The sequence below is a fragment of the Solanum stenotomum genome, chromosome 4 (genome assembly GCF_019186545.1).
Source record: "Solanum stenotomum isolate F172 chromosome 4, ASM1918654v1, whole genome shotgun sequence".
Lineage (NCBI taxonomy): Eukaryota > Viridiplantae > Streptophyta > Magnoliopsida > Solanales > Solanaceae > Solanum > Solanum stenotomum.
Genome location: NC_064285.1, coordinates 14,382,195 through 14,394,002, shown reverse-complemented (window position 1 = coordinate 14,394,002; position 11,808 = coordinate 14,382,195). Strand labels below are relative to the sequence as shown.

Below are 11,808 nucleotides of genomic sequence, written 5' to 3'. Positions count from 1 at the left end.
TATGATTTTGCAGGATTATGGATCACACTCATCACAGTTTGATTATGGGTTAGGAGTTTGAATTCAAGACAATTATTCAACACAATTTTTTTATTATATTTACCATTTTATTAATATCGATGTCTTTTCAAACTATACTACTTCCTGTTTTACTACTCAACATGAACTTTGCTTTCCTTATACATTAAAATTCAGTTTTAGAGCCTACTTTTATATAATAGAATTTTCGTAAAATACGCATAAAAATTGCTTTTTTTTAATCAAATATACAAGATTTATATTGCACAATTTTAAGTTGATATTAAACAAAATCTTTACAATTAACAATAAAAAATATATATATAAAAACTTATTATTAAAAAAGATCTCAATATTTAAAGTATTTTGATTGCATTAAATTAAATATTGTAAATGTATGTTTGAAACATACAACCTATTGTTGTTACTTATCTGTTTTAAAAAACTCAATATTTTTTTTAAATTGCGTGAAACAAAACCTTTGCGTATGCATAATTATATATTTTAATCTAATTTTAATTATTATTAGTTTGAAATAACCTTATATATTTATATAAAACTTTTTTTAAAAAAAACAGTTCCATATAAAAACAGTTTCATAACTCTACATTACCCATCCACTACTATCTAGTCTTATAATCAATGAGATTTGTGTTGATAACCTTATATTTTATCAGTACTTATCTTAAACTAAATAAAAAATAAATAATTACGATTATTTTAATTAATTGCGTCAAAATTTAAATATTTTAATAGTTAATATCATTTTTCGTCTTTATTTAGTAAATTTATAGTTATTTTTATTTTGTAAAAATGAAAATGTAACATTTATACAGTGTGAAACTATAATTATATATAAATCACTTAACTTCTCGCATATCACATTTCAAAAGATAAAAATGTAACAAGTATAATGATATCGTTGATTTTCAAGTTATTCAGTATTTCAGCTTATTAATGATATGACCATATTTTGTATATGAATATAGTTATATTCAAACAATTGGAAAGTACATAGTAAAGTATTTAAGAGACGAAATTCATGAAGTTGACATTTTCTACATAATATTCTAAAAACTATAATTAAGAAAATAAAAATTTTAATCTAACTATTTAAAATAAGAAAAAAAAACAAAAAAATGACCAGTGATTTGAGTATATATGAAGTCATTTGAGTACGTAAAGTTTTTGTTGCTTTAAAAAAAGAATTGGAAGTGACCTGAAAAAAGAATAGAATCCTAATTCAATATAAATATTTTTATAAAGTAATTATTGAACTTTTGTTTCCTTTTTTATTTTTGAATTACTTTTATTTGTATTTATTACGTTTTTTTAATTAATGATTATATAACAATAAGCATTTCATACTTTTTTGTCGATTACTAACTTTGATTTTCTGTATAATTTCAGGTTTTACATATTAAGTTGTTAATAACTCTTACAAATTATTTGTTAATAAGTTGACTTTAAATATTAAGGATAATTTTAATTGAAACCAAACAAAAAAACGTTCAAAATGGAATAAAAAAATTCATAAATCAGTTAAGCCTATTTTGTGGAACTACCTATTTTTGTGAAATTATATTTCTACAACATACTCTTGGAAAATAATTACACATAATGTAACTAAAATTTAGGAACTTGAATTTATTTACATAAACTATGTTGATATAGTACTTAAAATAAATGAACTCTCTTTAACTTTTGGAATCTATAAATCTATAGAATGTACAGAGATTCTAAAAATAAAATGGTACAAAGGAGATTTCTTCTATTACAAGGTTTCAAAGAATGGGAAATTATTTTGTCAAAAGTGAAATACATAATACGTCATTTGATTACTTAGAAATTACTATTTAAGTAATTAGGAATTATTAAACAAAAGGTGAAAAATATTAGGCCATTTAACAAAATTATGAAACAACTAACAATTGACTAACGATTTTAGCTTTTTCACAATTGTAGGATAATTATAACACTGGAAGGTACTCTCTAATAGTGCACATAATTATTTTGTTGGTTTAAAAATATTTTTATTTGTATACAAATTCAATTTTTATCTCAATTGTGTAGAAACTTTAATAATGATCATAAATAATTTCAATCATTATTATTAATAGGACATTAGAGGAATTATTAAATTTTCTCGAGATTTTTTCGATAAAAAATAGAAATTATTGTAAGTATTAATTTTTCTATTATAATTTTACACAAATTTAGGAATGTAAAGAATATTTTGAAACTTCTAAATTCAAAAAAAAAATATAAAATATACCAGTATGTCATTTAATCTTATGATATTTAATATTTTATGTGAAAAGTTTGAATTAATAAATTCTTAACAAGAACAAAATATTAATTTATTAATATAACATAAAAATAAAGGACAAACATGTAAGTTCCCCATAATAGATTAGAACTTTTATGGGGAACTTACATAAATCCCACTAACTTAGGAGCTAGTTACTTAGATACAGTCTAGTTTGCAATATTACATATCTCACATGATTTTGGTGCCTCTAGATACATGTATCTTGGATACATGAGGTCAAATTTAGGTGTAATTTGTTCTAGATACATTGTATCCAAATGAATTCATATGTATTTGAGATACATATCAAATCTCGCTCGCCTCCCTCGCCTCTCTCCCATCTTGCTTGCCGTTCTGCCATGTATTTGGTATTCCAGATACATGTGAATCACACCAGATACATGTGTGTGTATATATATACACACACATGTATCTGGTGTGATTCACATGTATCTGGATATACACGAATCTCGCTCGCCGCTCTCCTATGTATCTGATATCCCAGATACATGCAAATCACTCCAGATACACACACATAATTGCGTGCCTTTAGATCCCGTCTTTCTTGATTCATAATCAAGACGAAAGGTCGGATGTACTTGTTCAGGTCATGTCTACTTTTGGTTATTCTTCTCTTTGAAAAATAGAATATTGCTCAAAGAAAGTGACGACACACACATATATAGTGTGATTCACATGTATCTGGATATATATGAATCTTGCTCGCCTCTATCCCTATTTTTGTGTATCTGGTAGGAAAAATATGTGTAAAATACGTATAAAACTCTTAATTAGCGGTGAGATACATAATATTTTGAAAGTATAAGTAATAATAATATATATGGTAGTGAAATATGTCTAATAAAATAATTTTTCTAACTTTTATAATTGGTAAGGGATAAATCTCCTACCCAAAAAAAGTAAAAGAAAAACCAAAACCTAAAATAAAAGGAGCGGTAAATTTCCACAAAATTTACCTTAGTGGTAAAACATTCAAACAAGCGGGAATCCTCCCCCCATTTTACGTAATTGTTCCCAAAATAAACTTCTTGTTTTCCCTTTAAAAAGAAGACACAATTTTGTTCATCGTCATCTACTTAGTAAAAAATAAATATTTTTTTTATAAAAAAATGGCTGAGAGTACTCAAGAGGAGTTGAACGGTTTTACTGAGCAACCCATATCTCAAGCAAGAGTAGTTCGTTGCAAATACTCTACTATACAAAACAGTATTTCTGGTAATTTTTGGGGGAAAAATCTCTTTTTTTATTGGCCTTTGTGTTTTTTTTTTCTTATTTTGTTAAAAAAATGTTTTTTTTTTGTTTCTTGATGTATTATACAGAGGGGAAAGATGATATTGGGAGTGTTGATTCGGAGAAGTTCAAGGAAATTATGAATGAAATTGAAAATTCTCATAATGAAGGTATTTTATGGTGTGACTATGGATGGGTTTCTTGATCTTTAATCTTGAGTATGATGGTATTTAGATGTTAAAGTTTTAATTTTTATGTTGAATATTTACAAGATTTCGCATATGGTGCTAAGAACAAGAAAGAGATACACTTAAGTTTTGAGTAAAGTTACATTCTTGATGAAATTATGGGCTTTCTTGAAGAAGTTATTATCTTACTTTTATTACAACAACATACTCAGAAAAATCTCACAAGTGAGATATGGGCAGCGGTGTTCAAGATTTTGCATATGGTGTTCAAAATTTAATATATATGTATGAAAAATAATTTTTGATTTATATATTTTGTATAGTTTTCTCTATATATATATTAGGATTTTTTGACAAAGGCTCCCTTGAGGAGGGTAGAGTGTATGTTGACCATACCCCTACCTTGTGGAAGTATTTTACTTTCATTGCGGTAGATTGTTGTAACATTGGGATTTGGGAGAATTGTTTGGTGCTACTATCTTGTTTAATGTCGCATCCTTGAAAAAGCTTTAAAGTCCTAAAGCTCGAGTTTGTACATTTTCCATTTTTATAAGGTAGAATTGAACATTCTTAATGAAATTTTGCTTACATGCTAACTAGTGATAAAAAAAATATTAATCATTGTGTTTGATTGCTAGTCAAAAAGCCAAGAGAGCAAGTTGCTGATGCAGAGGCATTATTTGATCTCACCAGAACTTTGGTGGCTTCAGTTAGATCACATTCTGCTGATGATGTTACACCTTATATATTCATTTCCTCTTTGCTCGAAGCCTTCGGGCCACGAAGTGCAAAACATGAAAACGGGCTCTCTCCAAATGAAAATACAGTAGGCTGGAAGAAACTTGGGCTTGCTCTTTCACCAATTTTTAGGAATGGAAGAGGTTGCCACACAATGTAAGTTTTGTTTTGGCAACCCTTTTCTTGAATCATAATGCTCAATATTTTGTAAGTGTATGGGGGACTTGTTCTTGCATTTTTATGTGCTTTCTTTGTTTCTTTATCCTGAAGGATTGGACCCATGAACTGTGAAGTTAAGCAACGTAAGTGTACTACACGTAAACCACGCACAAAGGTTTACTTGCATACTCAACCTAAAGAGGTATAGTCTTTCTCATATTTTGTGTACTATGCAGTTACTGTTGTAAAAATGTACATGTTAGAGTTGTGTGTTTTGAATACTGATGCACGAGTGTGTATATCAAATTCCCTTACTTTGTGTCCAATTTGGATTCAAAGTATCGTCTTGGACACAGAGTTAGAGAATTTGCTATTGTTGTTTGGGATTGAGGTGCAGTAGTTGTTTATTTACTAGAAGCATAAATGGCTGCTTGAGTTAAATTCAGAGTATCTGCTTGAGACTACGTCTTTCCAACATGACACAATGATGTATTCTGTCTTGCATCACAGCTTGATGTTACGGAGGAGAAAACAGATACAGACAGCAACATATCAACTATGTTTCAAATCCTAAGGAAGAAGAAGAGAGTTAAGCTTGAGAATCTCATAATGAACAGAAAATCCTTTGCACAAAGCATTGAGAATTTATTTGCGCTTTCTTTTCTAGTGAAAGATGGACGGGTTGTCATAGATGTCGATGAAAATGGATCTCACTTTCTTTGTAAGACACCTTTCTAAATCTTTCATTTACTGTGCAGTGCAATTTATGTATGTCCTAGTCTTTCTTTCTGTAGTTTGTTTTTTCCTTTCTAATGTTCTTCCTTTCTCAGCTCCAAGGAATGGTCCCGATGCCAATTTAGTCAAGTCTGGTGAAGTTAAATACAGCCACTTTGTCTTCAGATTGGATTTTGCTGATTGGGAGGTAGGGAGATGCTATGTGCAAGAGTCCAGATTGTTTCTTTGTTACGCGAGCAATCCATATAATCACATATTACTTTTGCTTCTTGGTCTAACATTATAACCAAATGATCATTGTGCACACAGCTGATGAAGAATGCAGTACCAGAAGAAGAGCTGATGCCAAGCAGGGACATATCGATGAATCCAGTCTTTACTGAAGCTAATAAACCAAACAGAGACATATTGGTGAATCCAGTCTTTACTGAAGCTAATAAACCAGTTGCGATGGATGATTCTCGACGAATGTTACCTATCACTTGGGTCAAGAAATTGTCAAGGAACCGAGGCAAGGTATTAAGCAAAGCTTCAGAAGCTGATAACTCCCCTGTAATTGGTGATGCCAGCATTGACAATGGCAGCCTGAAGAGGAAGCTGCTATGAGACGTAGCTATAAGTTAACCTTCAACTCTCCACTGGTTGTGAACATGATTGTATATTCCAATTAGGCTATTTTTGGTGTACATAAGAAACTTCATGCCTTCGTACTGACTTAGGATCATTTTCTGCTGGCCTTTTTTGAATGTGTAAAGCTACTGGATCTGAGACTTTCCATACATTTACTATATTAAGTTCTATCATTAATGCTTTGAGGCAATTCTGCTTTACCTCCTTAACATTTTATCTTGTATAGCAAATAGAGTGCAAGAACAAGATCAAAATATGCCTCTTGTATAAGTGATTGTCATTGTACAAGGTGAAAATGACCAAGTTTTCTGATAATGATAACAATTGAATGAACAAAAGTAATTTATTTTATAAATGAACATGCATAAATTAGAAGATAAACAATCTTATTAAGGCATGTAAAAGATATCAATGACTAGTCAAGTAGTATCATGGGAACACGCGGTAACTGTAGTAGGAGCTTCAACTCTCATTTTCAGATGATTGAATTCTAAAGCCAAAATGGGCTTGGACAGCATCACAGATATGCTGAAATTTCTCTTGGTCCCTCTGGGCACTCTGCTTACTGATTCCACATTTGAGCTTTGATCTTCAGATGAATTTTCCTTGTCTGCATCCAACGCAGATGGTCCCGAAACTTTTGCTGGTTGCACTGCTCTTACCCTACTTATGCAAAGTGAAAAACCACAAATCACTTGCCCTAACAGCGAGTTCTAATGTCAATTAGTGGCAAAGAAGATGCTTCAGTTCCACTTGCTCAAGTGACCTATGGAATATTAGCAGAGAGATATATGGCAATGAATAGGTCGGGCTAAGAAGAACAGACCTGCACTCAATCTGGCAAGAGTACTTGAGGAGATTAGAATTGTACTTCGTCCGTCCACTGAAATTTAAAGCAGAACTGCTAGTTACGAGTCCAAATTTACTTCAAGGGTAAACACCCCAAGGAGTAAGGACCAAGATAGAAACAATTACCTGAAGTTTGGTAGTGACATTTTGATAAGTGGACCCATCCATCCCTTAGAATCCTGCTGAGAAGCTGCCAATTCCCAATGGACATTGTAACATCTAAAAAATGAGTATGATATTTGCGAGAAGTTTCCAAATAACCTGCTACTGGTCAAACACTCAAACTGCAAGATTTTGCCAATACCCCTTCCCTTGGTTAGCATATTGGGATTGGCATATTAGGCTACAATGCAAGAACGGAGGAGTTGATTCCACACTAAGATATTGAGACGTAATACACCAAATATTAAAATGGGTATGATATTCGAGATGAAGTTTCCAAATAACCTGCTACTGGTCAAACATGTAAACTGCAAGATTTTGCAAACACTCTCTCCCTTGGTTAGGATATGCAGAAGAGCATATTAGGCTACAATGCAAGAACGGAGGAATTGATTGCTTATTCTATTGAATAAAGGAACTACCTATTTGGCCAGTTAGACCATGTCCTGAATCAGACTTCACAACTATTTCTACAACGGAAGTTGCAGACGAACAACAATTGGATTATGAATTTAGTCTATCAAGAGATAATGCAGTGTCATCTTATTTACCAGTGGCATTAACATTGATGTTGCAGATACTCATTGCTGTCTGTTTCTTTATTTCAGTCACTTCTACGTCCATGTGATTCTTATAGTTAGAAGAAGATGTCCTCAAGCCAATCCTTCTTAGAAAACTGCTTGATTTACTTTCCGATGTCTGTGGAAGTGCTGTAATTTTCTGCATGCAGGTCAACAAAGTGAGTTGTAGCTCAGAATATATCACTTTTTTAAACATCAGCCGAGTAATTGGATAAACATTGGCTAGAACTACATTTTCAGCTACCTTCAGTATACCTTTAGAAAGAACATAGTAAAAACCATGTGCATAGCTTGTGGAAAAAGGAAATTCATAGCCAACATGGCAGAAAAGAGTATTTGTTTAAGAAGAATAAGGTAATTTGAAAGCATTTTGCGAAAGCTTGACCAGGAGAATTGAACTGCATGATGCTTGATATACAAAATTACAACTCAAATGTTCAACAACAGAAGATCCAATCCACCAACTCATATGTACCTTCGAAAACCTGGCAACTTGGCTTGGAAGACCTACAACCTGTTACACAGGAGATATGATTAAGATTATGTCAAAACCATGCAATATACAAAAATCAAATTAGTGATGCAAACTAGATTCTTAGTAAGAACATATAGTGAGTGCCCATCTTTATTGGTTTTCAAGCCTTCATGCTGGAAATAACTGTTTTAATCAAATGATTAAAAGAAGTCGTTCTAATTAACACAGAGGTTGGGAGTACAGATGTATATCAGAAAGTAATCTCTACCTACCTTCCGTCCATGAAGGCATGCCTCATCACTGCCCACCAGCACCCTGGCAGCCCATCTATTATTGACAAAAATATGTTTGTTAGCATACACAAATAGTTTTTGGTTTAACCATTTAGTATCTGAAACAAACTGCCGTAACTAATTTAGATTAGCACACCATAAGGTCAACAAAGTGGGAAAGCACTCCCTACTAAAAGTCTCTATTTCCAAGGCTTGAACACGAGACCTCTAGTTAATTAAGGGTGGTGAGATTCATCTCATGCCACACCCTGGTAATGATACAACTATATCCTTCTCAATATCTTGTCCCTAGTTATTGATTTTCAATTTTGTCTTCCGAGATAAAAGGAAACTAAATTATTTATAGGATAATAAAATGTTTGGATTAAGGTTTACATGGATTAGCCCCATTTTTTCCTATTGCTCAATGATTTACTCGTGACAGCTAAATTAGTAGTATCAACCTGTTACTATGCGGAGCTTCAATGAAACTCCCCCTTCTAAACCACCAGAGAAGGAAAAAAAGTAGACACAAGAGAAATGTGTTTGGAATGGAGGTAAATGACTCCCCATATAGAAGTTGGGAAAACAAGTTGCATAAGTGGCTTTCCAAGTTATTGTTTGCTCCCCCACCCACACCCCTTGACCATCCCATCCCCGCCATTCTCAAACCCCACTCCCCATCCCATTCCACCTCCATAATATTTTGCTATATAACATATAAATGCTCTTGGCATAATATTTTCTTGCTTCTTTACCAAACACTAGAAACTAAGTAAGAACTAAGAAACACACTTGTTTTCCAAGAAAACATTTTCCTTCATACCAAACATACCCAAGAAGGATGTTAAATTTCAGGACAAGAAAGAAAGCAATAAAAGGAACACTAAAGAAGTCAAATTGAATCTAAACGACGAGTCCAGATTGATTTTGTTGGGGCCATACTCAGTTTTCACAAGAAGCAGAAATTCCAAAATTCTTTCATAATGTATATAACTAGTACTAAGCAAAGGAAAGTAAAACACTTACGCACAAGATGTAGGTGGATTCCACACTAATCCTGCAATCACCACAAGCTGAACAACTTGCATTAGAATAATACTATTAACTAAACTAAAAAGCAGAATTCTTTAATCAAATCTATCACAATCCTGTACAAATTAAAGCAGGCAGCCTTGCAATATAGAATGAAATAATTCAACTTAAATAATACCAAACAAATCACTTGGTCTACTAAACAAAACTATAATACACAACACGAAACCTCATCGAAAATTCCAGCAGGACTATCATCATAGCTAGCAAGAAAAAACCCACCAAGAGTATATCTGCAAGTAAAGTAGTACAAATCAAAAACAAATTGGTATTCCAAACAAAACCTACAAAAATTAAAAAATGGATACCCAAATGCCTCAACTAGTTTGCACTCTTTAGGAATGAAAGCTCTAGCGTTCTCTGCTTTGACAAGATGAAGCTGATATAAAGCACTGCAACATTAAAATTAATGGCTGATTTATATTCACAAGACTAACAATTTGTAAGATAATTGGATACAACACTTGCCTGCCTTTAAAAATCCATGGAGGCTTTCCATAGCCCAATGAAGTACAATTTGTGTCTTTCACTTCCATCAACTCCAAAATAGCAATTAAATAATAGCATATGCCTTGCAATTAGGATGAAGAAACCAAGAAAAGGAAAGCTAATACTTGGAGTTTATTTAGAAGAAGATGAGGTAAGGCAGGTGAATCCTTTTCCTTGGCCCCCAATGTTGAGGCCCAAAAATATGAAAGTACTTATTAGTAAGTACTATATATATCATACTCCCTCCTTTCATTTTTTTTAAATTTATGGTCTAAATAAATCCTTTAAGATATATGTGTAAAAAGAAAATTTAAAGTATAATAATAAGGTGACATACTTATTGGGATGTGCTAAAAAAGAAAGGGTGTCGTAAAAAAATGAAATGGAGGAAGTATTATTCTAAGGGGTCGTTTGGTTTGAAGATGAGTTATGATGGGATAAGTTATGTTGGGATAAGTTATGTTGGGATTAGTTATGATGGGATAAGTTGTGTTGGGATTATTTTTTATTGAGTGTTTGGTTTGTTGTATTCAAAATAATAAATTTTAAGAACAATTTATTTGTTTACAAAAATGCCCTTCATTAATGTAAAAAGTGATATAACAAAAGGGTTGAAAGAGACATTTTTGTCATTTACCTATTTTATCCCGGGATAACTTATCCCGGGATTACTATACCACCCAAGGAGAGGGATAACTTATCCCGGTACTAATTATTAATCCCGGGATAAGTTATCCCGAACTTGCCAACCAAACAACAAAATAAGCGGTACTATAATTTAATCCCGGGACTATTTGGTATTATCCCTCACACCAAACGACCCCTAAAAGTGCAAGCTACAAATTTAAAGTTAAATTATTATTTTATTTTTGTACTAAATTAAAATATTATAAAAAAATCTAATTAATTAAATAAATAGTAAAATTCCCAAATTTCTATCATATTTAAGTAAAAACATATTATAATAAGTTGGATCTTTTCTACTACTCATAACATTTCGTAATAAATTGAGTCTTTTTTACTATTCATAACATTTCATTATAAATAAGTCTTTTCTACTATTTGATTTGGCTAAAATGTTCATAATTTTTTCATCTCGAGTGTCACTCCCTGAGTATACACCCTGGACGTGGCCGGTACTCGAGAACCATTGTTGATCCCCAAGTGAACCCTTTGCCTGGCTCAATACTCAGCGGAAGACTTGCTCAACAATATAGGAAACTCAAATGCAAAACTCAGCTCAATATGTCTCATTAATGAAACTAGTTTAACTCAAAGTTATATGAAATACTCAAATTGCCACAAACGTTCAACTCAAAGTCTTTAAAACATCACAAAGAAAATGGGAAAAAGACTCCTCAACTACTACTGTCTATGAATGCCTCTAAATACTATGAGGGAAGTCGGGACAAGATCCACGACCTCCTTACAAAAATAAATCCATAATGTGAAGCCCTCCAGAAAGCAAGGAGGCTCACCAAAGCTAGTTGGAATGCGATGGGATCAGCAAAGCGTCGGTTGATAATCCTAAATACATGTATCTGCATTATGAAATGATGCAGGCCAAATGACGTCAGTACATTAAATGTACAAGCATGTAAAGGGAAAACTGAACATATGGATACATAACTAAACTGATAGAAAGGGAAAACATACTCACCTTAACTCAACTCAACAAGAAAATAACAATAAAAGGTGCAAGATGTATAAAGCTTTTAAAATAGTAGATAATAACTCAAATGTATGTAAAAATACAACAATAAACTCTTTACTCTTATTTGGGAGATTCTCTAACTGACAACCATCACTATGAGCTACGTGATGATACAACGTCTCGCCCACGATGCCAGAATTT

General features: G+C 32.2%; 2 protein-coding genes across 2 annotated transcripts; one reads left to right on the top strand and one right to left on the bottom strand.

The window, feature by feature from the left end:
* Positions 1-3,430: 3,430 nt before the first annotated feature.
* Positions 3,431-6,215, top strand: LOC125863261 (non-structural maintenance of chromosomes element 4 homolog A-like). The gene is made up of 7 exons (XM_049543445.1): positions 3,431-3,565; positions 3,670-3,750; positions 4,407-4,662; positions 4,777-4,867; positions 5,176-5,386; positions 5,496-5,587; positions 5,710-6,215. The coding sequence occupies exons 1-7, from the start codon at positions 3,460-3,462 to the stop codon at positions 6,004-6,006; spliced, it is 1,134 nt and encodes a 377-aa protein (XP_049399402.1). The 5' UTR covers positions 3,431-3,459; the 3' UTR covers positions 6,007-6,215.
* Positions 6,216-6,276: 61 nt separating this feature from the next.
* Positions 6,277-10,157, bottom strand: LOC125863263 (protein NEOXANTHIN-DEFICIENT 1). Its single transcript, XM_049543446.1, has 10 exons — positions 9,933-10,157; positions 9,773-9,856; positions 9,634-9,697; positions 9,399-9,445; positions 8,370-8,424; positions 8,098-8,136; positions 7,593-7,761; positions 7,006-7,069; positions 6,857-6,913; positions 6,277-6,693 (listed from the first exon to the last, which is right to left on the bottom strand). The coding sequence occupies exons 1-10, from the start codon at positions 9,998-10,000 to the stop codon at positions 6,450-6,452; spliced, it is 891 nt and encodes a 296-aa protein (XP_049399403.1). The 5' UTR covers positions 10,001-10,157; the 3' UTR covers positions 6,277-6,449.
* Between the last annotated feature and the right edge of the window lie 1,651 nt (positions 10,158-11,808).

What these genes read in the sequence shown, in the direction of transcription:
- LOC125863261 (XM_049543445.1), top strand. Translation starts at nt 3,460, where the DNA reads ATGGCTGAGAGTACTCAAGAGGAGTTGAACGGTTTTACTGAGCAACCC. An exon ending in GGAAGAGGTTGCCACACAAT is followed by an intron (nt 4,663 to 4,776) that starts GTAAGTTTTGTT and finishes TTTATCCTGAAG; the next exon opens with GATTGGACCCATGAACTGTG. An exon ending in AAATGGATCTCACTTTCTTT is followed by an intron (nt 5,387 to 5,495) that starts GTAAGACACCTT and finishes TTCCTTTCTCAG; the next exon opens with CTCCAAGGAATGGTCCCGAT.
- LOC125863263 (XM_049543446.1), bottom strand. Translation starts at nt 10,000, where the DNA reads ATGGAAGTGAAAGACACAAATTGTACTTCATTGGGCTATGGAAAGCCT. An exon ending in AAACTAGTTGAGGCATTTGG is followed by an intron (nt 9,698 to 9,772) that starts GTATCCATTTTT and finishes CTTTACTTGCAG; the next exon opens with ATATACTCTTGGTGGGTTTT. An exon ending in CATCAATGTTAATGCCACTG is followed by an intron (nt 7,070 to 7,592) that starts GTAAATAAGATG and finishes GGGAATTGGCAG; the next exon opens with CTTCTCAGCAGGATTCTAAG.